At 44.3% G+C, this 27593-nt stretch overlaps 1 protein-coding gene across 1 annotated transcript in view; it reads left to right on the top strand.

The window, feature by feature from the left end:
* CACNA1S (calcium voltage-gated channel subunit alpha1 S) overlaps positions 1–27593 on the top strand; it is a 422207-nt gene that overhangs the window by 141277 nt on the left and 253337 nt on the right. Inside the window, exon 6 of the mRNA XM_077270340.1 lies at positions 15193–15392. Within this exon, the coding sequence (XP_077126455.1) occupies positions 15193–15392 (200 nt within the window). The remainder of the gene's footprint in view (positions 1–15192; positions 15393–27593) is intronic.

Raw genomic sequence — 27593 nt, 5'->3', positions numbered from 1 at the left:
TGCAGCGCCCGCCGCAAATCAGGTGAGATGGCAGACAGAATTACCCCCTCTTGGAGAATACCAGCCGGCTCAGGAACTCCCGGGGAATCAGGCACAAAACTCCTTGAAAGGGCATCGGCCTTCACATTCTTAGAACCCGGAAGGTATGAAACCACAAAATTGAAACGGGAGAAAAACAGCGACCATCGAGCCTGTCTAGGATTCAACCGCTTAGCAGACTCGAGATAAGTCAGATTTTTGTGATCCGTTAAGACCACTACGCGATGCTTGGCTCCCTCAAGCCAATGTCGCCACTCCTTGAACGCCCACTTCATAGCCAACAACTCCCGATTGCCAACATCATAATTACGCTCAGCAGGCGAAAACTTTCTAGAAAAGAAAGCACATGGCTTCATCACAGAGCCATCAGAAGATCTTTGAGACAAAACAGCCCCTGCTCCAATCTCAGAAGCATCAACCTCGACCTGAAAAGGGAGCGAAACATCTGGCTGACACAACACAGGGGCTGAAGAGAAACGACGTTTCAACTCCCGAAAAGCCTCAACGGCCGCAGAGGACCAATTCACCACATCAGCACCTTTCTTGGTCAAATCAGTCAACGGTTTAACAACACTAGAAAAATTAGCGATGAAGCGACGGTAAAAATGAGCAAAGCCCAAGAATTTCTGAAGGCTCTTCACAGATGTAGGCTGAGTCCAATCATAAATGGCCTGAACTTTAACAGGATCCATCTCGATAGTAGAAGGGGAAAAAATGAAACCCAAAAAGGAAACCTTCTGAACTCCGAAGAGACATTTAGACCCCTTCACAAACAAAGAATTAGCACGAAGAACCTGGAACACCATTCTGACCTGCTTCACATGAGACTCCCAATCATCCGAAAAGACCAAAATATCATCCAAATATACAATAATGAATCTATCCAAATACTTTCGGAAGATGTCATGCATAAAGGACTGAAACACAGATGGAGCATTAGAAAGCCCGAATGGCATCACCAGGTACTCAAAATGGCCCTCGGGCGTATTAAATGCTGTTTTCCATTCATCGCCCTGTTTAATACGCACCAGATTATACGCCCCTCGAAGATCTATCTTTGTGAACCAACTAGCCCCCTTAATCCGAGCAAACAAATCAGACAGTAGAGGCAAAGGGTACTGAAATTTGACCGTGATTTTATTGAGAAGGCGGTAATCTATACAAGGTCTCAGAGAACCATCCTTCTTGGCCACAAAAAAAGAACCCTGCTCCCAACGGTGACGACGACGGGCGAATATGCCCTTTCTCCAAGGACTCCTTTATATAACTCCGCATAGCGGCGTGTTCCGGCACAGATAAATTGAAAAGTCGTCCCTTAGGAAATTTACTACCAGGAATCAAATTAATAGCACAATCACAATCCCTATGAGGAGTAGGGCACTGGATTTGGGCTCGTCGAATACATCTCGGTAATCCGACAAAAACTCAGGGACTTCAGAAGGAGTAGAAGGAGAAATTGACAACAACGGAACGTCACCATGTACCCCTTGACAACCCCAACTGGACACAGACATTGATTTCCAATCCAATACTGGATTATGGACCTGTAGCCATGGCAAACCCAACACGACCACATCATGCAAATTATGGAACACCGAAAAGCGAACATCTTCCTGATGTGCAGGAGCCATGCACATGGTCAATTGAGTCCAGTACTGAGGCTTATTCTTGGCCAAAGGCGTAGCATCAATTCCCCTTAATGGAATAGGATACTGCAAGGGCTCCAAGAAAAAACCACAGCGCCTGGCAAACTCTAAGTCCATCAAATTCAGGGCAGCGCCTGAGTCCACAAATGCCATAACAGAGTAGGACGACAAAGAGCAAATCAGAGTAATGGACAAAAGAAATTTAGGCTGTACAGTACCAATGGTGACGGACCTAGCGAACCGCTTAGTGCGCTTAGGACAATCAGAGATAGCATGAGTGGGGTCACCACAGTAAAAACACAGCCCATTCTGACGTCTGTGTTCTTGCCGTTCAGCTCTGGTCAAAGTCCTATCACATTGCATAGGCTCAGGCCTCTGCTCAGAGGACACCGCCAAATGGCGCACAACCTTGCGTTCACGCAAGCGCCGATCGATCTGAATGGCCAAGGACATTGATTCATTCAGACCAGCAGGCGTGGGAAACCCCACCATAACATCCTTAAGGGCTTCAGAAAGACCTTTTCTGAAAATTGCTGCAAGGGCACACTCATTCCATTGAGTAAGCACAGACCACTTTCTAAACTTCTGGCAATATACCTCCGCTTCATCCTGACCTTGACACAAAGCTAGCAAGATTTTCTCTGCCTGATCCACAGAGTTAGGTTCGTCATAAAGCAATCCAAGCGCCAGAAAAAACGCAACTACATTAAGCAATGCAGGATCTCCTGGCGCAAGGGAGAATGCCCAGTCTTGTGGGTCGCCACGTAACAAAGAAATAATGATTTTTACTTGCTGAATGGGGTCACCAGAGGAGCGGGGTTTCAAAGCAAGAAACAGTTTACAATTATTTTTGAAATTCAGAAATTTTGATCTATCTCCAAAAAACAAATCAGAAATTGGAATTCTAGGCTCTAACATAGGATTCTGAACTACATAATCTTGAATGCTTTGTACCCTCGCAGTGAGGTGATCAACACAAGAGGACAGACCTTGAATGTCCATATCTACACCTGAGTCCTGAACCACCCAGAGGTTAAGGGGAAAAGAAAGACAAAACACACTGCAGAGAAAAAAAAATGGTCTCAGAACTTCTCTTATCCCTCTATTGAGATGCATTAACACTTTGTGGGCCAGCTGTACTGTTATGGACCTGGTGGTTAGGTGCACCTGGAATGACCTGATGGTTAAACTAAAAGACAGGACGAGCTCTGGGAAGTGGGAACTCTGCTGACCGCAAATCCTAATCCTATAACACACACACTATAAATAGCTGTGGAGCATACCTAACTCTCCCTAGACGCCTCTTCACAGCCTAAGAGCTAACTACCCCTAAAGATAGGAAAATAAGCCTTACCTTGCCTCAGAGAAAATTCCCCAAAGGTAAAGGCAGCCCCCCACATATATTAACTGTGAGTTAAGAGGAAAGTCACAAACACAGGGATGAAACAGGTTTCAGCAAAGGAGGCCAGACTTACTAGATAGACTGAGGATAGGAAAGGGATCTATGTGGTCAGCACAAAAAACTACAAAAAGCCACGCAGAGTGTGCAAAAAGACCCCCGCACCAACTCACGGTGCGGAGGTGCCACTCTGCAACCCAGAGCTTCCAGCTAGCAAGGCAATATCATGTTAGCAAGCTGGACTAGAACTTAGCAAGTACTAAGAAATATATTCAGAACACAATGAACAACAAATGAACTAGCAGGGACTTAGCTTCTGCTGGAGTAGACAGGTCATCAGAAAGATCCGAGAGAGATCTGAACCAGTGCTAATACATTGACAGCTGGCATGGAGTAATGATCTGAGTGGAGTTAAATAGAGAAGCCAACCCAGCCGCAAACGAGAGCAGCTGAGGAAGCAACCTCAGAACCAGCAGTTCCACTCACAGCCACCAGAGGGAGTCCACGGACAGAACTCGCCGAAGTATCATTCATGACCACAGGAGGGAGTTCAAGAACGGAATTCACAACAGTACCCCCCCCCCCTTAAGAAGGGGTCACCGAACCCTTACCAGAGCCCCCAGGCCGATCAGGATGAGCCAAATGAAAGGCACGAACCAACTCGGCCTCATGGACATCGGAGGCAAAAACCCAGGAATTATCCTCCTGACCATAGCCCTTCCATTTGACCAGGTACTGAAGTTTCCGTCTCGAAATACGAGAATCCAAAATCTTCTCCACCACATACTCCAACTCCCCCTCGACCAATACCGGAGCAGGAGGGTCAACGGAGGGAACCATAGGCGCCACATATCTCCGCAACAACGACCTATGGAACACATTATGGATGGCAAAAGAAGCTGGAAGGGCCAAACGAAATGACACAGAATTGAGAATTTCAGAAATCTTATAAGGACCAATGAAATGAGGCTTAAACTTAGGAGAAGAAACCTTCATAGGGACATGACGAGACGACAACCAAACCAAATCCCCAACACGAAGTCGGGGACCAACACAGCGACGGCGGTTGGCGAAACGTTGAGCCTTCTCCTGGGACAATGTCAAATTGTCCACTACATGAGTCCAAATTTGCTGCAACCTGTCCACCACAGAATCCACACCAGGGCAGTCCGAAGGCTCAACCTGCCCTGAAGAAAAACGAGGATGAAAACCAGAATTACAAAAAAAAGGCGAAACCAAGGTAGCCGATCTGGCCCGATTATTAAGGGCGAACTCAGCCAATGGCAAGAAGGTCACCCAATCATCCTGATCAGCAGAAACAAAGCATCTCAGATAGGTCTCCAAAGTCTGATTAGTTCGTTCGGTTTGGCCATTTGTCTGAGGATGGAAAGCCGAAGAGAAAGACAAATCAATGCCCATCTTAGCACAAAAGGACCGCCAAAACCTTGAAACAAACTGGGAACCTCTGTCCGACACGATGTTCTCCGGAATGCCATGCAAACGAACCACATGCTGGAAAAATAGTGGAACCAAATCAGAGGAGGAAGGTAATTTAGGCAAGGGTACCAAATGGACCATCTTAGAGAAGCGATCACAAACCACCCAGATGACCGACATCCTTTGAGAGACAGGGAGATCTGAAATAAAATCCATGGAAACATGCGTCCAAGGCCTTTTCGGGACTGGCAAGGGCAAAAGTAACCCACTGGCATGAGAACAGCAGGGCTTGGCCCGAGCACAAGTCCCACAAGACTGCACAAAAGAACGCACATCCCGTGACAAGGAAGGCCACCAAAAGGACCTAGCCACCAAATCTCTGGTACCAAAAATCCCAGGATGACCAGCCAACACCGAACAATGAACCTCAGAGATAACTCTACTAGTCCATCTATCAGGGACAAACAGTTTTTCTGCTGGACAACGATCAGGTCTATCAGCCTGAAACTCCTGCAGCGCCCGCCGCAAATCAGGTGAGATGGCAGACAGAATTACCCCCTCTTGGAGAATACCAGCCGGCTCAGGAACTCCCGGGGAATCAGGCACAAAACTCCTTGAAAGGGCATCGGCCTTCACATTCTTAGAACCTGGAAGGTATGAAACCACAAAATTGAAACGGGAGAAAAACAGCGACCATCGAGCCTGTCTAGGATTCAACCGCTTAGCAGACTCGAGATAAGTCAGATTTTTGTGATCCGTTAAGACCACTACGCGATGCTTGGCTCCCTCAAGCCAATGTCGCCACTCCCCGAACGCCCACTTCATAACCAACAACTCCCGATTGCCAACATCATAATTACGCTCAGCAGGAGAAAACTTTCTAGAAAAGAAAGCACATGGCTTCATCACAGAGCCATCAGAAGATCTTTGAGACAAAACAGCCCCTGCTCCAATCTCAGAAGCATCAACCTCGACCTGAAAAGGGAGCGAAACATCTGGCTGACACAACACAGGGGCTGAAGAGAAACGACGTTTCAACTCCCGAAAAGCCTCAATGGCTGCAGAGGACCAATTCACCACATCAGCACCTTTCTTGGTCAAATCAGTCAACGGTTTAACAACACTAGAAAAATTAGCGATGAAGCGACGGTAAAAATGAGCAAAGCCCAAGAATTTCTGAAGGCTCTTCACAGATGTAGGCTGAGTCCAATCATAAATGGCCTGAACTTTAACAGGATCCATCTCGATAGTAGAAGGGGAAAAATGAAACCCAAAAAGGAAACCTTCTGAACTCCGAAGAGACATTTAGACCCCTTCACAAACAAAGAATTAGCACGAAGAACCTGGAACACCATTCTGACCTGCTTCACATGAGACTCCCAATCATCCGAAAAGACCAAAATATCATCCAAATATACAATAATGAATCTATCCAAATACTTTCGGAAGATGTCATGCATAAAGGACTGAAACACAGATGGAGCATTAGAAAGCCCGAATGGCATCACCAGGTACTCAAAATGGCCCTCGGGCGTATTAAATGCTGTTTTCCATTCATCGCCCTGTTTAATACGCACCAGATTATACGCCCCTCAAAGATCTATCTTGGTGAACCAACTAGCCCCCTTAATCCGAGCAAACAAATCAGACAGTAGAGGCAAAGGGTACTGAAATTTGACCGTGATTTTATTGAGAAGGCGGTAATCTATACAAGGTCTCAGAGAACCATCCTTCTTGGCCACAAAAAAGAACCCTGCTCCCAACGGTGACGACGACGGGCGAATATGCCCTTTCTCCAAGGACTCCTTTATATAACTCCGCATAGCGGCGTGTTCCGGCACAGATAAATTGAAAAGTCGTCCCTTAGGAAATTTACTACCAGGAATCAAATTAATAGCACAATCACAAGCCCTATGAGGAGGTAGGGCACTGGATTTGGGCTCATCGAATACATCTCGGTAATCCGACAAAAACTCAGGGACTTCAGAAGGAGTAGAAGGAGAAATTGACAACAACGGAACGTCACCATGTACCCCTTGACAACCCCAACTGGACACAGACATTGATTTCCAATCCAATACTGGATTATGGACCTGTAGCCATGGCAAACCCAACACGACCACATCATGCAAATTATGCAACACCAAAAAGCGAACATCTTCCTGCTGTGCAGGAGCCATGCACATGGTCAATTGAGTCCAGTACTGAGGCTTATTCTTGGCCAAAGGCGTAGCATCAATTCCCCTTAATGGAATAGGATACTGCAAGGGCTCCAAGAAAAAACCACAGCGCCTGGCAAACTCTAAGTCCATCAAATTCAGGGCAGCGCCTGAGTCCACAAATGCCATAACAGAGTAGGACGACAAAGAGCAAATCAGAGTAACGGACAAAAGAAATTTAGGCTGTACAGTACCAATGGTGACGGACCTAGCGAACCGCTTAGTGCGCTTAGGACAATCAGAGATAGCATGAGTGGGGTCACCACAGTAAAAACACAGCCCATTCTGACATCTGTGTTCTTGCCGTTCAGCTCTGGTCAAAGTCCTATCACATTGCATAGGCTCAGGCCTCTGCTCAGAGGACACCGCCAAATGGCGCACAACCTTGCGTTCACGCAAGCGCCGATCGATCTGAATGGCCAAGGACATTGATTCATTCAGACCAGCAGGCGTGGGAAACCCCACCATAACATCCTTAAGGGCTTCAGAAAGACCTTTTCTGAAAATTGCTGCAAGGGCACACTCATTCCATTGAGTAAGCACAGACCACTTTCTAAACTTCTGGCAATATACCTCCGCTTCATCCTGACCTTGACACAAAGCTAGCAAGATTTTCTCTGCCTGATCCACAGAGTTATGTTATGGACCTGGTGGTTAGGTGCACCTGGAATGACCTGATGGTTAAACTAAAAGACAGGACGAGCTCTGGGAAGTGGGAACTCTGCTGACCGCAAATCCTAATCCTATAACACACACACTATAAATAGCTGTGGAGCGTACCTAACTCTCCCTAGATGCCTCTTCACAGCCTAAGAGCTGACTACCCCTAAAGATAGGAAAATAAGCCTTACCTTGCCTCAGAGAAAATTCCCCAAAGGTAAAGGCAGCCCCCCACATATATTAACTGTGAGTTAAGAGGAAAGTCACAAACACAGGGATGAAACAGGTTTCAGCAAAGGAGGCCAGACTTACTAGATAGACTGAGGATAGGAAAGGGATCTATGTGGTCAGCACAAAAAACTACAAAAAGCCACGCAGAGTGTGCAAAAAGACCCCCGCACCGACTCACGGTGCGGAGGTGCCACTCTGCAACCCAGAGCTTCCAGCTAGCAAGGCAATATCATGTTAGCAAGCTGGACTAGAACTTAGCAAGTACTAAGAAATATATTCAGAACACAATGAACAACAAATTAACTAGCAGGGACTTAGCTTCTGCTGGAGTAGACAGGTCATCAGAAAGATCCGAGAGAGATCTGAACCAGTGCTAATACATTGACAGCTGGCATGGAGTAATGATCTGAGTGGAGTTAAATAGAGAAGCCAACCCAGCCGCAAACGAGAGCAGCTGAGGAAGCAACCTCAGAACCAGCAGTTCCACTCACAGCCACCAGAGGGAGTCCACGGACAGAACTCGCCGAAGTATCATTCATGACCACAGGAGGGAGTTCAAGAACGGAATTCACAACAGTTTTCACAGAAGTGTGATTGACTTGGAGTTCAATTGTGTTATTCAAGCATTTACAAATGTATTTATTTTTTTCTGTGAGTATTCCAGGTCTTGAACCGATAACCTGAAAACATTACAGATATAGCACTTAATCTACTGAGCAACAAAATAAACTGCTGTGATTTTTTCATCCAATAAAATTACTAAAAAATAATAATGAAAAACATTTGATAATGAAAAAAATAATGTAATTTTCAATGCATTTTATAAAAAAAATAATGAACATCATAAATCAGCAAATAACACGGACATATTTGGTGTCCATGTCACGACACAGCTGTCGGATTACCCAGGATTAGGGGCTCCTTTCCTGTCCCTAACAATAGGGGACACTCTAGCTCGCTCTAATCCCCAGGATACTTCTGAAGGTGAAGATGCCGGGACCTCCACCCTTGCCTTCTCTCCTGAGTTAGCCCTCCATCTGTTCTCTTCCCCACCGAAGGAAGAGGGGCGCTACTGTTCACCGTAGTACACCAACTCAACAGTCAAGGCAACACACACAGGGGTTAACGGAAAACTAAAGGCATACAAAATATTCACTCACATATAAAAGAGGAATGCAGCGGGGAGTGTAGGTAGGAGAATAAATCAAAATAGAGAAGGATAGGGAATTACCACACTTACAAACCAATCAACAGTCACAGATAACTTCCTCCAACACTCCTTCTCAAATGAACACCTCTCCCTCCTTAAGCCATGCAGCAAAGGCTAGCTCTGACAAGGATTTGTATCAGAGCACAGATTATAATGGGGAAAAGAGTGGCTAACTGGGCTCAGCTGCAATCACAGAGATTTCCAACATGGCAGATTAAACACTGTTCTGCCAGAAGGAATAAACACCATTCAAATGAAGGAGAAGTGCTTCTTCTTAGTGTTAGAGTAGGAGCAATCAGGCGCTGTGGTCTTTTGGCTCAACACTGTCACAGTAACCCCGTGACAGTACCCCCTTTCTACGAGGGACCTCCAGAACCTCAGAACCAGGCTTATTGGGGTGTGCCATGTCAAAATCCAAGTTTCCATCGACAATGACAGGAGATGGTGGTAGAGATGTGAACTTTTGATCAGGGTCATTTGGATGTTTTGGGTTGTCATTATGATTTAAAAAGAGAAAACACAGTAGTTTGACATAAAATGGCTTCACCCCCAACCACTAACCATGAGTGGAGAAAATGTTTTGGTGTTATCATTCATATTCTCTGAAAAAAGGCCAAGAAAGCACAAATTCTGGCAGAGTATATAAAGCTTTGAGCACAAAACTACCCCTTTTTGAAAAAAAAGTACCAGTTCACACCTATTTCCTCCCCCAGGAAAGCAACAAGATAAGGCATCTGCCTTAATGTTTTTGTTCCTCAGACTATGTGTGACAAAAAAGTTAAAACTGGTAAAGAACAATGCTCATCTCAAATTCACCCCACTACAATACCTATTTAACAATCCAATGTTTAAATTGGGTTTAAATCTCCGCCCTTACTCCTGGTGGATATTAAATGGTATAACTATGTTAAAACATTTGTGTACCCCGTTCAACACATTGCTAACTATGCAAGAATTTATCCGGAGGCATAACCCACCATTCGGAGAAGCCTTCCGTATGATCCAAATTTTCAATTTTGCCAAACAGAATTTAGCGAATAGAACCCCCTTTCCTTTATCTGGCTTTGAACAAAAGTGTGTAGCTGATCCCTTGGGTAGGGGGACAATCTCCTTATTATACTCTATAATTAACGCTATACAAGGCGAAGATAAATTAAAATACATGAAGCAATAGGAAGAGGACCTGGGACTTGTTATGACATTAGAAGAGTGGCATAGATGTTGTGATAACATATCTAGGGGTAGCCATCAGATTTCACTAGTGGAATCATCTATTAAAGTACTTTATAGAACATATTTAGTCCCTACGAGACTTCATATCATTTACCCTCATTTATCTGATATGTGTTTTAGAGGTTCAGAACCAAAAAACACGAAGTAATATAACTCACAAAAGTATAAAAATTGTATATGTTTATTAATAAATATAAGAAAACAACAAACAAAAATGAAAAATAATAATTACAATCCAGAAAAAATAGACAAAAATTATCACAGAGTCGTATGAATGTTGAGAACTGGGTGCACCAGAACTAGTGTTGCACCATGGACAAAGAGGGGAATTTATAATTTAAAGTGCCAATGCTTCATATATCACAGTAATAGGTATAATACTAAAGTAAGAAGAGATATACCATGTGGTCAAGTGACCGTCATCTTAACAATATAAGAGAGAGCTAGTCTCATATTATCCTCTTACCCTTCTCCTTGTCCATGTGTAGCAACACACGCCCCTACGCGCGTTTCGCCCACAGCTTCGTCGGGGGGCTCGCATGGCATACATGTCTCCTAATCCAGTTTTTATAGTGCATGGCGGCGCCATTATTCGGCGCATGTCTATGACGAATACGGGCGCCGCAAGCCGCATCATCACAAGCGCCAATATGGCGGTGCGGGTCACCGGAATTTACTGGTGACGTCACTGACCCGCACACGTCAGAAGGAGGCGCCAGAGACGATGCCGCAGCCCTTGCCCGCGTCAGAGACATGCGCATTAGCGCCGCAATGATCACAAAGAAAACACCAAGGTAACGTATTGAAATACAAACAGATGACGGTCCACAGATATAATGTGCAATGCTTATTTCATCAAATTTGCCCAATATATGGGCCCTGGAAAAATGCTACATACATCAAATTAGTGATAAGAGATACTTATAACCAAAAAAGATAAAGAATATATATATATACAATAACAATTAATAACACCAAAATACACTTCATGGCAATTGATATAATGTGAAAATACATACAATAACATTAGTAATAAGAAGAAATATATATGACTAATATCAAATAATACATCAGTGATAAAATTACTATAAATTCATATAATATTAAAGTGACATGATATTAAAGTGAGAATGTGCATTAATATAGTTAGCGATATCCTGGATACGATGATCACATAGCACAAGATGAAATTTTGAAGATCTGTGTCCAAGCCGGCTTTATTCAAGAAAAATGCATCATGGAAAAGATCCATATTGTAATTATGACACTAAATGTATAAAAAAACAAGAGACAAATATTTAAAAACAAGAATAAAAACAGTGATCCTTAGTTCAGAGATGACGTGATTTATAGAAATGGTGTAAAATTCAGTTGCTCATTAAGTCCATGAGGGGTCATTGTGTCGAGATTCACGATCCAACGGCATTCTTTTTGCTTTAGAACCCGTACAGCATCGCCACCTCTTATCCCCATATGGACACAATCGATTCCCCAGACTTTCAACTCTTTAGAATTACATTTGTGTTTGAGTCTGAAATGTCTGGGGATTGTTTTTAAAGACTCCACGTCCTCCACATCACGAGCGGCCTCAATATCCCGTATGTGTTCACGGGTCCTAACTCGCAACTCGCGTGACGTAAGTCCAATATATATCAAATTGCAACTACACATGGCATAATATATGACATGCGTAGTTGCACATGTGATATTTTCTCTAATCTCATATGTCCTGAGGCCACTCGATGATACAAAGGACGTGGATCTGGTGTGGTTCTTACATGCCAAACACTTCCCACATGGAAAGAAGCCCCTCCTACCGCTCCTAATGCCAAAAATAGAAGTAGGTTTTGAGATATAATGACTTGACACAAGAGTGTCTCTAAAGTTTCTCCCTCTTCGTGCCGTCATAAGGGGTGTAGGAGACAGTTGTGTTTTGAGAGCAGGGTCAGTTAACAAGACTGACCAATGTTTTTTAAGAATAGTTCTCATAAGGTCCCATTGCTGATTATATGTTGAGATAAACCGTACGTCTATCTCTTTACCATTTTTCCTACTGGGATTTCCACCCTGTGAGCCCAGGAGATCACTTCTCCTGGTATTTTTAGCTCTAACATAGCCTTTCTTGATGCACCTGTTGCTATACCCACGATCCCTAAACCTCTGCCCAAGGTCTTTGGCCTGTCCCTCGAATAGTGCATCCGAGGCACAGATTCTGCGAGCCCGCAAAAACTGACCAGTTGGAATGGCAGCAATCGTTGAGTATTGGTGTGCAGAGGATGCGTGTAGTAATGAATTAACGGACGTTTTCTTGCGATACATGTCCGTATATATCGATCCATCCCCTTGCACTCTTAGTTCAACATCAAGAAAAGACACCACCTTCTGATCATAGGTGTTTTAGAGGTTGTAGCAGCCCAGGTGACATGAAACACATCTGGTGGAGCTGCCCGCTGGTCTCTGCTCTTTGGCTAGAAATAAAAATCATTGCTGAGAGAATGTTCAATAGAATCATTCATCTTGATCCGATTGTTTTCCTATTGGGATCTAAGCATCCCGGATTCTCTAAAAATTCGCATAGACTGCTGAATCTACTGTGTATGGCAACTAAGATACATATAGCATCCAAGTGGAAGACCACATCGCTCTCTATATCCTTGGTCAAAGATAGAATGAATACAATAATGCTATACGAACGTATTCAAGCCACTAGGACTGATAATTGGAATGCATTCTTTCAGATATGGACTCCCTGGCTGGACTTGGACCCCAATGTTTGCTTGACTCAGGCTCTCGTGCTTTCTCCATGATTGTCTCCTGTGTGTGTGGTAGACCTGGATGGATCTCCCATTGTTCAGTTTGAACTTTAGCTTCTGTAACCAAACTCCCCTTCTGCATACAGCCTACTGAGAATTCAATCTACCTGTTTCTTTTTACTTATAAATTTCTAAGGTGGTATATACTAGAGTGGACGAACGTTTAATGTAATCTTCGAATTCAATATATTGCCATGAAGTGGAATGGCAACATCCCCATCCCTAATGTGTCTTCACCCTTGTTATTGTCTTGTCTTTATACGTAAAATTTGGATCACTTTAAGAATCCACCATCGAATGTTTTAAATATGTAATTATCCCCTGCGTGGGAAAGTTATTCCTGATCTGTTAAATGTTAAAAACATAATAAAACTTATTGAAACGAAGAACAATGCTCATCTTGCCTGTCGAGGTGTTAGACGTTTTGCTAATTCCAAATATACCAGATTCTTATGATCCATGATGACCATAACTGGGTGAACCGCTCCATCCAAAAAATGATGCCACTCTTCAAAACCCCATTTGATTGCTAAGAGTTCCCTGTTACCAATGTCAGAATTTTTCTCAGCTGGTGACAGTTTCTTAGAAAAATAAGCACATGGTTGCCATTTACCAGGAGACGCACCCTGCGACAATACAGCCCCCACTTCCACATCAAATGCATCAACCTCAACGATAAAAGGCTGAGAGACATCAGGCTGTATAAGAATCGACGAAGAAGAAAACACCTCTTCAACATATCAAATGCCTCCCTGGCAGGACTGAATAACTTGGAGAAGTCCGTCCCCTTCTTGGTCATATCCGTAAGAGGTTTGACTACTACGCAAAAGTTGTTTATTAACTTATGGTAGTAGTTGGTGAAACCTAAAAACCTTTGTAATGCCTTCAAATCCTCATGACAATCTCAATCTAATACCACCCAGACTTTCTCCGGATCCATGCGAAAACTTGTGGATGACAACACGTATCCTAGGAAAGGGATCTCCTTAACCGAGAAAATACACCTCTCAGGTTTGACATATAATTTATTGTCTCTGAGTATATGTAAGACCTGCCTGATGTGTATCTGATGTGACTCAAGGTCAGGTGAATAAAGTAATATGTCATCCAGACAGATAGCCAAGAAACTGCCTACCAGGTGACTAAAGATGTAATTTATATAGTGCTGAAAGATGGCGGGTGCTTTCTTCAACCCAAAAGCCATCACCCTTAACATATCCTCCTACCAGGGTAGAAAGAAATGGCAAATGGGCATGGATTTGGGTGTGACCAGGGGAGTGACCAAAATTTGCTGCATTCTTTGTCCCTCTTTCTGTTCTTCAAAAGTTGGAAGGTATGCATTATGTAGTAAAGTGAATGGTTTCATTCAAACCTACAATTCATGCCATATTGAAACAAGCAATCATCTGACTAAGGCCTCTCTCACACGTCCTGTTATTTCCGGTACCACTTTCAAGGTGATCTGCGGTGAACTCACTGAGCTGAACTGCAGTGAACTCGCTGACTTTTTCTCTGCTCCTTGGCCATCTGGAAATCCAGCATCAGTGATCGGCAGTAACCTCGATGATGTCACTGATGCTGCACTCACAGCAGCTCATTCACTATTGGTTCTCAGTCTGGATGGTTGCATCTTGGCATCGTCCAGGTTGAAAACTATTTATGTCCAGACATGGATTATGGTGAGGAACAGAACGACGGACAGGTGAGGGATATTGTTGTTTTTTTTATTACAGAAGACAAGGGCTTCAATGGAATGGTTTAGATTAGTATAACTGTGATTGTTATTTTTAAATAAAAATGGAAATGTGTTTTGCTTTATTTCAAATAAAAGACTTTATTCTGGCTGTGTCTTTATTTACCATATAACTATAGGATTAGTAATGATAGGTGTCTTATAGACATTACTAATCTGTGGGCTTGATGTCACCAGACAATACAAAGGTGACTTCAACCCCACAAATATTACCCCACTTGCCACCGTTACAGGGAAACACACTTACTTGTGCACAGAAACGAATGGGTCTACCTGTGTAAGTGTCTCCGATATGTGTGAAAACTGTCACCATATATACTGAACACACTGATGTGTGAAAGAGCCCTAAACTGAAGGAGAAAAAAAAAACATTATGTCTCTTGGAAGAAGGTGAGAAAGAAAATGTAAGTGCAAAAACAAAAATTAGCCCAAACAGGAAGATATTAAAAAAACTTGTGTACTTGTGTGAATTTAAATTAAAGGCATATAGTTTACATGATAATGATGTCTGAATATGCATTTTTAAATTGATTCTCATAATTCTGTTTGCAGATGTTTTAGCCACTATTGAAAAACCTGCTCCCTGTAGCACTACAGGTCAAGGTCGTCAGTGCTCAATCAATGGATCAGAGTGCAGAGGGTGGTGGCCAGGTCCCAACAATGGCATTACTCATTTCGACAATTTTGGTTTTGCTATGCTGACAGTATACCAATGTATAACTATGGAGGGGTGGACAGAAGTACTTTACTGGGTAAGTTGCGCTGTTGTTTTTGGATTTAGTTTCCTAAACAATATATACAGGTCCTTCTCAAAAAATTAGCATATAGTGTTAAATTTCATTATTTACCATAATGTAATGATTACAATTAAACTTTCATATATTATAGATTCATTATCCACCAACTGAAATTTGTCAGGTCTTTTATTGTTTTAATACTGATGATTTTGGCATACAACTCCTGATAACCCAAAAAACCTGTCTCAATAAATTAGCATATTTCACCCGTCCAATCAAATAAAAGTGTTTTTTAATAACAAACAAAAAAACAATCAAATAATAATGTTCAGTTATGCACTCAATACTTGGTCGGGAATCCTTTGGCAGAAATGACTGCTTCAATGCGGCGTGGCATGGAGGCAATCAGCCTGTGACACTGCTGAGATGTTATGGAGGCCCAGGATGCTTCAATAGCGGCCTTAAGCTCATCCAGAGTGTTGGGTCTTGCGTCTCTCAACTTTCTCTTCACAGTATCCCACAGATTCTCTATGGGGTTCAGGTCAGGAGAGTTGGCAGGCCAATTGAGCACAGTAATACCATGGTCAGTAAACCATTTACCAGTGGTTTTGGCACTGTGAGCAGGTGCCAGGTCGTGCTGAAAAATGAAATCTTCATCTCCATAAAGCATTTCAGCCGATGGAAGCATGAAGTGCTCCAAAATCTCCTGATAGCTAGCTGCATTGACCCTGCCCTTGATGAAACACAGTGGACCAACACCAGCAGCTGACATGGCACCCCACACCATCACTGACTGTGGGTACTTGACACTGGACTTCAGACATTTTGGCATTTCCTTCTCCCCAGTCTTCCTCCAGACTCTGGCACCTTGATTTCCGAATGACATGCAAAATTTGCTTTCATCAGAAAAAAGTACTTGGGACCACTTAGCAACAGTCCAGTGCTGCTTCTCTGTAGCCCAGGTCAGGCGCTTCTGCCGCTGTTTATGGTTCAAAAGTGGCTTTACCTGGGGAATGCACGGTGGCTCTGGATGTTTCCACACCAGACTCAGTCCACTGCTTCCTCAGGTTCCCCAAGGTCTGGAATCGGTCCTTCTCCACAATCTTCCTCAGGGTCCGGTCACCTCTTCTCGTTGTACAGCGTTTTCTGCCACATTGTTTCCTTCCAACAGACTTACCATTGAGGTGCCTTGATACAGCACTCTGGGAACAGCCTATTTGTTGAGAAATTTCTTTCTGGGTCTTACCCTCTTGCTTGAGGGTGTCAATGATGGCCTTCTTGACATCTGTCAGGTCGCTAGTCTTACCCATGATGGGGGTTTTGAGTAATGAACCAGGCAGGGAGTTTTTAAAAGCCTCAGGTATCTTTTGCATGTGTTTAGAGTTAATTAGTTGATTCAGAAGATTAGGGTAATAGGTCGTTTAGAGGACCTTTTCTTGATATGCTAATTTATTGAGACAGGTTTTTTGGGTTATCAGGAGTTGTATGCCAAAATCATCAGTATTAAAACAATAAAAGACCTGACAAATTTCAGTTGGTGGATAATGAATCTATAATATATGAAAGTTTAATTGTAATCATTACATTATGGTAAATAATGAAATTTAACACTATATGCTAATTTTTTGAGAAGGACCTGTAGATATAAAACAAAAAATGTGTTATAGAATAATTTTTTTGTATTTGGCATGATCTTTCCTGGCAATCTTAAACTCTGACAGGGTCAGGCAAAACAAAAAAGTTCTGTGCGTTCAACTTTGTCATTGGTAACGAATAGAGATGAGGGAATATTTCAATATTTGGTTCGGACTGCGATCACCGAATTTGCAATGTTCGCCGATTTATTCATCGAATATTCGTTAATGGCCATCGCCATTCAAGTTAATGGGAGGCAAAAACAAACAGATACACACCTTAAAACGGGCCCAAAAGCTGCCAAAACAGGAAAGTGCCCTCAATTCAACCACAGTACAAATTCGGTACATTGCATAAAAACCTGTTAACTGGCATGGACAAAGACATCTGTATCGATGCAAGTCGATGACATGAGGAGTGCAAATGATGGAAGTGAGCACACAGCTTCCATGCTTTTTGCAGCAACTCACTCAGGCCAAGATAGTTGTGGAGAAAATGCTGTACCACCAGGTTGAGGATGTGAGCCTTGCAAGCCACGTGTGAGCTTGCTTCACCATAGGGCCGTCACCAGGCTTGCACCGTTATCGGACAAGGCCTTCCCTGGATGCAGGTTCAGCGGAGACATTCATTGCTCAAACTCAGACTAGAGAGCTGTCCACAACTCTTCAGCTGTATGACTGTGATGTCCAAGGCATATCAATTTTAACACTTCCTGATTGCGATGACCCCTGGCTGCGCAGTATGGAGGTGGTGTGGATTCACTCTGCTCTGTTGGAACGTGTGTCTCATTAAAGCAGAGGTTGAGGGCACAGCTGGAGGCCCTAGAGGAGGTAGAGGAGGAAACAGAAGCAATGGAGGAAGTGTTAAATGTAAAGGTTTGTCCTGCAAACCTTGGGGATTCAAAGACTTGTGGAGCAGCACCTGTCCCGACAGCCACCAGAGTCACCCAGTGCCCAGTCAGCGGGATGTAATGCCCTTGGCCATGCTTACTCGTCCAAGTGTCTGTGGTAAAATGTACCCTGGCAGACAGAGATTTTGCCAAGGAACGGGTGATGTCTGACATGCTGGTGTAGCGCAGGCACAGCTTTCTTAGAAAAGTAATGGCGACTGGGTAATTGTTACTGGGGGACTGCTAAGACCATCAGCTTTCGGAAACTGTCTGTTTCTACCAGGCGGAAAGACAGCATTTCCATTGCCAACAGATTGGAGATAGTGGAGTTCAATCTCTTAGCTTTGTCATGCGTAGGAGGAAACAATCTTTTACACGACCACAACTGCTGGACCATGGGCTGGCTGCAGTGCTGAAAGAGGGTGAGTATGGTGAACTGGACAAACTGCTGGACCATGAGGGAGGAAAAGGCGGAGATGTTACGGTGGATTGAGAAAGTTGTGATGTGCTCGTTCTCTCAAATCGGTAAAAACAGCAGACATGTCCGCTTCCATTACAGTTGACAGCAGGCTCTCAGTCAGCATGACTGGAGCAGGTAAAGAACCCGAGGTTCTGCAGTCGGAGATCTGCATCACAATTCTTGGCACTGTAACAGAGGAGGAGGAAGAAGCAACAGATGCCGTTGATGGGGTGGCTGATGGTTGTTGAGGTCCGCATTTTAGCACATTGGGATTCCCAGAGTAATGCATGTTTTTTTTGCAAAGTTGGCAGATTATGTGAGTTTGCTCATCCTTTGCCGTGTCAAAAAAGGCCCAGGATAGGAAACCCTTGCCACCCCTGTGAGCTGCAGACCTGCAAAGCTGCCAGCCATAGCCATAGTTGTGGCTGAGTATTCATTGCTCCCCATGGCTGCATTACCACGTGTCTGCGCCGTATGGCGCAATGTAACCTACTCATCTTCCTCCTCAGATGACCTACTCAGCTGTACAGTCCACATGAGCCTCAGATATCTGAGTCTCATCCGGATCACCTCTCCCCCAGGGGTTAGCGGCTAGTGACAAGGGTCAGGATGCTGCTCGGACCCTACTTCGTCCTGCCCCAGATCCAAGCTAAGAACATTTTGGGCATCGGTGCAGATAATTTCTTGCTGTTGACTCCTTGAAGCTTTTGAGTACATTTCTGATGCCCGTTCTATAGCATGTGTGAACAGCTCTTCAAATTCACCCATCTGTGATTCCCAAGTCAGTTGGGTGGTTGGAGAGTTGTGACACGGGGATGAAGCCTGGGTAATTGTGGTGCCACCTCTGTGGAGTGTACTGGGTGTGATGTTGAGGTGGAGGAGAGGCCACTTGAAGCTCTGCTTGCCATTCACTCGAGCACATGCTCTTTCTGGCGCTCATCAACAAGGCGAACCGCTGTGCTGTTAAATTTACTTTCCAGCATTTTCTTTCTTTTTTGGACATTACTGCGGTCCACAAAGAAAGCCAGCAGGGCACGTGTTGTGGACTGCTTCTATTGTGCTCCATGCACGAGTATACCATTCCAATTAATATTTTTTCACTAGCTAAATGTGATACAGCCTTCTGTATCATTTAGTACTGTGGTGAATGGTGATATAAAACTGCAGACCTGAGGCACATTAAAAAAATTTTTTTATAATTTTTCAGTTGCAAAAATTTAGACAACCCACCGTATCACACTTTGTCATTTGGTTGGGTTGATGTTAAGCTGTAGAGATCTGATCCATAGGCCACAAAAAATTATTCTGTTATTAACGTCATACAGTAAGGGACCTGACTTTGAAATAGTTTGTAGCATCTAGTGTGTTATAGAGGCCTGACCCATAGGCCACAAAAAAATTCTTCTGTTATTAACGTCATGCAGTAAGGAAACTGACTTTAAACTTGTTTGTAGCATGTCTTCTTTGTCATACAGGCCTCATCCACACTCAAACAATTATTTTTTATGTTACTAACACAATGCTGCATGCCATATTTCAACTTTGAATTTACTGTCGCTGAAACTCAGCTGTTTGCAGAGGTGGTGCAGAGTTTAAAATCAAATTTTTTGTTCCTAATACTGTGCTCCTACCACACTATCTTAGCAGCATGCCTGGGAAAAAGCGAGGCCGTGGTAGAAGGGGAATTAGGCTTGGTGTTCAAGGTGTATGTGGGGCAGGTGGTAATGTTTGTGAAAGCACTAGTGACGCAACGTCACGTCCTATGCAAAGACAACTGACAACTTATGTTACTGAACAGGCTACACCACTACCTTTGGCAGAAGCACAGTGGTATGCTTCGTCGATGGTGCCTAGAAAGAGCATGTGCTAGAGTGGATGACAAGTGCAGCTTCAAGTGGCCTTTCCTCCTATTCCTCCACCATCACACACAGTACAGTCCACAGAGGTGGCACCCAAATTCCACTTGTGTCCCAACTATCCAACCGCTCAACTGACTGTATAGAACCTCAGATGGGTAAGTCTGAAGAGCTGTTCACACATTCTTTGCCATGTTCATCAGAAGTGTACTCAAAAGCTTCGCAGAGTCAGGCCGGGGTCACACATGCGAGTTTTAAGGACGTAAGAGCGCAGAAACTACGTCCGTAAAACTCGCATTACATACGGCACAATTATTCTCAATGGGACTGCTCCTATTAGCCGTATATTACGGTTCAGTATTATACGGCTTTCTACGGCCGTACAAAATCGCAGCATGCTGCGTTTGTCAGCGTATTGCGCAAATAATACGCCAATGAAAGTCTATGGGGGCGAGAAAAATACGGATTCCACACGGACCTGCAGTGTGACTTGCGAGAAATACGCAGCGGTGTTAGTGAAAAGTCGATAATTCAATTGCCGGCTTTTTCCTTCTCCTTCCCAAACCCGACATGATATGAGACATGGTTTACATACAGTAAACCATCTCATATCCCTTTTTTTTTGCATATTCCACACTACTAATGTTAGTAGTGTGTATGTGCAAAATTTGTGCACTGTAGCTGCTAAAATAAAGGGTTAAATGGCGGAAAAAATTGGCGTGGGCTCCCGCGCAATTTTCTCCGCCAGAGTGGTAAAGCCAGTGACTGAGGGCAGATATTAATAGCCAGGAGAGGGTCCATGGTTATTGGCCCCCCCGTGGCTAAAAACATCTGCCCCCAGCCACCCCAGAAAAGGCACATCTGGAAGATGCGCCTATTCTGGCACTTGGCCACTCTCTTCCCACTCCCTGTAGCGGTGGGATATGGGGTAATGAAGGGTTAATGCCACCTTGCTATTGTAAGGTGACATTAAGCCAGATTAATAATGGAGAGGCGTCAATTATGACACCTATCCATTATTAATCCAATTGTAGGAAAGGGTTAACAAACACACACACACATGATTAAAAAGGATTTTAATGAAATAAACACAGCGGTTGTTGTAATAATTTATTGTTCTCGCAATCCATTTGCAAACCCTCGCTTGGCAAAATAATAAATGCACAATATACATACCTTCTGATGTCAGATCACGTCCCACGATGTAATCCATCTGAAGGGGTTAACTAATATTACAGGCAGGAGCCCTGCTAAATGCAGCGGTGCTCGTGTCTGTAATCCCCCGGCGAATGAATGAAATGTAGGTCATTGACCTACATTTCCTTCAGTCGCGGTGATGCGCCCCCTGGTGGATGTCCTCATATGACCTGGAGCGTGGGAAAAAGTTCCCAGGCTGCAGTTCATGAGAACATCCACCAGAGGGCGCCTCACCGCGACTGAATGTAAGTACAGATCCAGCTTTCCTTTCAGCACCCGGGGATTACAGGCACGAGCGAGTGGTTTATCGCAGCTCGTGCCTGTAATATTAGTTAACCCCTTCAGATGGATTACCTCGTGGGACGAGACGGTTCAGCTGAGGGTATGTATCTTGTGCAATTATTATTTTGCCAAGCGAGGGCCTGGAAATGGATTGCGAGAACAATAAGTTATTACAACAACCGCTGTGTTTATTTCATTAAAATCCTTTTTAATAATGTGTGTGTGTTTTTTAACCCTTTCCAACAATTGGATTAATAATGGATAGGTGTCATAATTGACGCCTCTCCATTATTAATCTGGCTTAATGTCACCTTCCAATAGCAAGGTGGCATTAACCCTTCATTACCCCATATCCCACCGCTACAGGGAGTGGGAAGAGAGTGGCCAAGTGCCAGAATAGGCGCATCTTCCAGATGTGCCTTTTCTGGGGTGGCTGGGGGCAGATGTTTTTAGCCACGGGGGGGCCAATAACCATGGACCCTCTCCTGGCTATTAATATCTGTCCTCAGTCACTGGCTTTACCATTCTGGCGGAGAAAATTGCGCGGGAGCCCACGCCAATTTTTTCCGCCATTTAACCCTTTATTTCAGCAGCTACAGCGCTGAAATTTTGCACATACACACTACTAACATTAGTAGTGTGGAATATGCAAAAAAAAGGGGGATATGAGATGGTTTACTGTGTGTAAACCATGTCTCATATCCTGTCGGGTTTGTGCAGGAGAAATGAAAAGCCGGCAATTGAATTACCGGCTGTTCACAGATATCGCGCTGAATGAAATCTAAATACAGAATATATATATATGTGTCTCAATGACATATATATACAGGTCCTTCTCAAAAAATTAGCATATAGTGTTAAATTTCATTATTTACCATAATGTAATGATTACAATTAAACTTTCATATATTATAGATTCATTATCCACCAACTGAAATTTGTCAGGTCTTTTATTGTTTTAATACTGATGATTTTGGCATACAACTCCTGATAACCCAAAAAACCTGTCTCAATAAATTAGCATATTTCACCCGTCCAATCAAATAAAAGTGTTTTTTAATAACAAACAAAAAAACAATCAAATAATAATGTTCAGTTATGCACTCAATACTTGGTCGGGAATCCTTTGGCAGAAATGACTGCTTCAATGCGGCGTGGCATGGAGGCAATCAGCCTGTGACACTGCTGAGATGTTATGGAGGCCCAGGATGCTTCAATAGCGGCCTTAAGCTCATCCAGAGTGTTGGGTCTTGCGTCTCTCAACTTTCTCTTCACAATATCCCACAGATTCTCTATGGGGTTCAGGTCAGGAGAGTTGGCAGGCCAATTGAGCACAGTAATACCATGGTCAGTAAACCATTTACCAGTGGTTTTGGCACTGTGAGCAGGTGCCAGGTCGTGCTGAAAAATGAAATCTTCATCTCCATAAAGCATTTCAGCCGATGGAAGCATGAAGTGCTCCAAAATCTCCTGATAGCTAGCTGCATTGACCCTGCCCTTGATGAAACACAGTGGACCAACACCAGCAGCTGACATGGCACCCCACACCATCACTGACTGTGGGTACTTGACACTGGACTTCAGGCATTTTGGCATTTCCTTCTCCCCAGTCTTCCTCCAAACTCTGGCACCTTGATTTCCGAATGACATGCAAAATTTGCTTTCATCAGAAAAAAGTACTTGGGACCACTTAGCAACAGTCCAGTGCTGCTTCTCTGTAGCCCAGGTCAGGCGCTTCTGCCGCTGTTTATGGTTCAAAAGTGGCTTTACCTGGGGAATGCGGCACCTGTAGCCCATTTCCTCCACACCAGACTCAGTCCACTGCTTCCTCAGGTTCCCCAAGGTCTGGAATCGGTCCTTCTCCACAATCTTCCTCAGGGTCCGGTCACCTCTTCTCGTTGTACAGCGTTTTCTGCCACATTGTTTCCTTCCAACAGACTTACCATTGAGGTGCCTTGATACAGCACTCTGGGAACAGCCTATTTGTTGAGAAATTTCTTTCTGGGTCTTACCCTCTTGCTTGAGGGTGTCAATGATGGCCTTCTTGACATCTGTCAGGTCGCTAGTCTTACCCATGATGGGGGTTTTGAGTAATGAACCAGGCAGGGAGTTTTTAAAAGCCTCAGGTATCTTTTGCATGTGTTTAGAGTTAATTAGTTGATTCAGAAGATTAGGGTAATAGGTTGTTTAGAGAACCTTTTCTTGATATGCTAATTTATTGAGACAGGTTTTTTGGGTTATCAGGAGTTGTATGCCAAAATCATCAGTATTAAAACAATAAAAGACCTGACAAATTTCAGTTGGTGGATAATGAATCTATAATATATGAAAGTTTAATTGTAATCATTACATTATGGTAAATAATGAAATTTAACACTATATGCTATTTTTTTGAGAAGGACCTGTATATATATACTGTATATATGTTTTCCCTAACATTTGAGCACATAAATCCATTAGATGTCGGTTTTGCAAGCCTGCGCGAAAATCTCGGCATACGGATGCCATACGGATTACATACGGAGGATGCCATGCGCAAAATACGCTGACACACCCTGACTACGGATCAATATTTTGGGAACATTTCTCCGTATTACGGCCGTAGTACGGACGTATAATACGTGGCGTATTGTCTTACGCCAAGTGTGACTCCAGCCTCAAGAGGAGGAAATCTGCACTGATACCCAAATTTTTTTTAGGTTGGATCTGGGGCAGGACGAAATAAGGTCCAAACAGTATCCTGGCCCTCATCATCAAGCGTTAACCCCTGGGGGGAGGGGATCCTGATGTGACTCCGATATCTGAGGCTCACGGTGACTGTACTGTGCTATCAAAGCAAGAAGGAGGAGGAATGTGATAACACAGAGGATGATGATGATGATGATGATGAGGTGTTAGATCCCAGTTGGCATGAACATATAGGCACACATCTGAGTAGGTAATCTGAGGAGGAAGACGAGGAGGTGACGTTGCACCATACGTCACAGACACGTAGTGATCCAGCCACGACGAGCGATGCATCCTCAGCCACAACTGTGCCTGTGACTAGCAGCATCCGTGGTTCTCCAGCTCGCAGAGGTGCCAAGAGTTGCCTGGCCTGGGCCTTTTTTAAACACTGCAAAGGATGAGCCAACTCAAGTAATCTGCCAACTTTGCAAAAAAAAAAACTGAGTCAAGGTAAAAAGTGCAATAACTTGACTACTACATGGTTGAACCTTCACATGCGCAATCAACATGCGTTACTGTGGGACTCCCACTGCGCAAAAATGCAGACCAGCGGACCTCAACAACCATCAGCCGCCCCGTCAATCGCATCTGCTGCTTCTTCCTCCTCCTCTGTTACCGTGCCAACTATTGAGATTAAGGGCTTGTGCACACGCTGCGGATTCCATTGCGGAATTTTCCGCAGCGGTTTTGATAAATCCGCAGTGCAAAACCGCTGCGGTTTTTACTGCGGATTTATCGCGGTTTCTATTGCGGTTTCCTCTGCGGATTTTCACCTGCAGATTTCTATTGGAGCAGGTGTAAAAACGCAGCGGAATCCGCACAAAGAATTGACATGCTGCGGAATATAAACCGCTGCGTTTCCGCGCGTTTTTTTCCCGCAGCATGTGCACTGCGAATTTCGTTTCACATAGGTTTACATTGTACTGTAAACTCATGGGGAACCGCCGCCGACCCGCTGCGGTTCCGCAGCAAAATCTGCAGCGTGTGCACATACCCTAAAGATACAAGTCTCAACTATTGAGATGCAGGTCTTCGACCGCAGAACCTCGGGTTCTTTACCTGTTCCAGTCACGCTGACTGAGAGGCCACCATTTGCTGTAACGGGGCAGCACAGTAGCTCAGTGGTTAGCACTGCAGCTTTGCAGCGCTGGGGTCCTGGGTTCAAATCCCACCTAGGGAAACATCTGCAAGGAGTTTGTATGTTCTCCCTGTGTTTGCATGGGTTTCCTCCGGGTACTCTGGTATCCTCCCACATTCCAAAGACATACTGATAGGGAATTTAGATTGTGAGTCCCATCGGGGACAGTGATGATAATGTGTGCAAACTGTAAAGCGCTGCAGAATATGTTAGCACTATATAAAGATGATGATTATTATTATGCGGACATGCCTGATGTTTTTGATCGATCTCAGAGAGCGAGCACACCACAAGTTTCTCAATCCACCGTAACATCTCCGCCTGCACCTCTCTCACGGTCCAGAAATTTGTCTGGTTCACCATACTCCGCCCTATCTCAACACTGCAGCCAGCCCACGGTTCCGCAGTTGTGGTCACGGAAAAGATTGTTTCTTCCTACGCATGACAAAGCTAAGAGGTTGAACTCCACCATCTCCAATCTGTTGGCCATGGAAATGCTGCCTTTCCGCCTGGTAGATACAAATGGTTTCCGAAAGCTGATGGCCGTCGCAGTCCCCCAGTACTAATTGCCCAGTCACCATTACTTTTCTAAGAAAGCTGTGACTGTGCTACAACTGCATGTCGCAGACAACATCACCCATTCCTTGACCAAATTTCTGTCTGCCAGGGTGCATTTCACTACAGACACTTAGACGAGTAAGCATGGCCAAGGGCGTTACATCTCGCTGACTGGGCACTGGGCGACTCTGGTGACTGTTGGGACAGGCTCTATTCCACAAGTCTTGGAATCCCCAAGGCTTGCAGGACAAACCTCTACATTTAACACTCCCTCTACTGCTTCTTCCTCCTCTATGGCCTCCACCTGCGCCCTCAACCTCTGCCTTCACAAGACATATGTTCCAACAGTGCCAAGCGAACCCCCACCACCTCCGTACCAGGGCTCACCGCAATCAAGCAGTATTAATATTGATAAGCCTTGGAGATCACAGTCATACAGCTGAAGAGTTGTGGACAGCTCTCCAGGCTGAGTTTGATCAATGGCTCTCTCCGCTCAACCTGCAGCCAGGGAAGGCTGTGTCCGATAATGGTGCGAACCAGGTGGCAGCCCTATGGGGAGGCAAGCTCACACATGTGCCTTGCATGGCACGTCCTCAACCTGGTGGTGCAGTGTTTTCTCCGCCACTATCCTGGCCTGGGTGAGCAGCTCCAGAAAGCACGTAAGCTTTGTGCTCATTTCTGCCATTCGCACCCCTCTGCTCATCGACACAGAAGTCTTTGTCCATGCCAGTTAACAGGTTGATATGTGATGTGCCGACACGGTGGAATTCCACTCTGCACATGTTGCAGCAACTGTGGCAGCAGCAACGAGCCCTGATGCAGTATGTCATGTCGCATAGCCTGAGCCAACATAGTATGGACGAGGTGCATACCATGTTTACAGAGTAGGCACAGATTAAGGACCTCTGCACCCTTCTGCAGTGTTTCGAAATGGCTACTAAGATGGTTAGCACTGATGACGCTATCATCAGCATCACTATTCCAGTCATCTATATGCTGGAGCGGACTTTGAATAGCCTGAGGGAGAAGATGGTAGTCCCAGAAGAAGAGGAGGAAGCAGAGGAGGATGTGGAAGGAATAGCATTGTCTCTAAGTTCAAGACTGTTGTCACACAGGCGGGTGCCAAGGGAGGGTGGATGGGTGGATTACTGTAATCGAGGGGGGCTGGTGATAACAGACAAACTGTTATCGAAGGTGCAAGATCTGAGGAACAAATGGAGGAAGAGGTAATAGGTGAACAAATGTCAGGTGAAGAGGATAATCCTCCCCTCTCTGTTGTTTGTGGATGGAGCAAACGAGCCTCATTGTTATCCAGCCACCAACACAGCATGGGCTTGGATCTCATGGTAGAGCCCGACATCTGCAACATGATCCCCATATAGTTATGATTAGGAATAATGCTGACTACTGGGTTTTTCACCACTTTTCACTACATGTTTAGTGTCTATGAACTCGTAATGACCTGGAGAATCAT

This window comes from Ranitomeya variabilis, chromosome 1, assembly GCF_051348905.1.
Source record: "Ranitomeya variabilis isolate aRanVar5 chromosome 1, aRanVar5.hap1, whole genome shotgun sequence".
NCBI lineage: Eukaryota > Metazoa > Chordata > Amphibia > Anura > Dendrobatidae > Ranitomeya > Ranitomeya variabilis.
The sequence above is the reverse complement of the archived record's forward strand: the minus strand, read 5'-3'. Positions and strand labels throughout refer to the sequence as shown.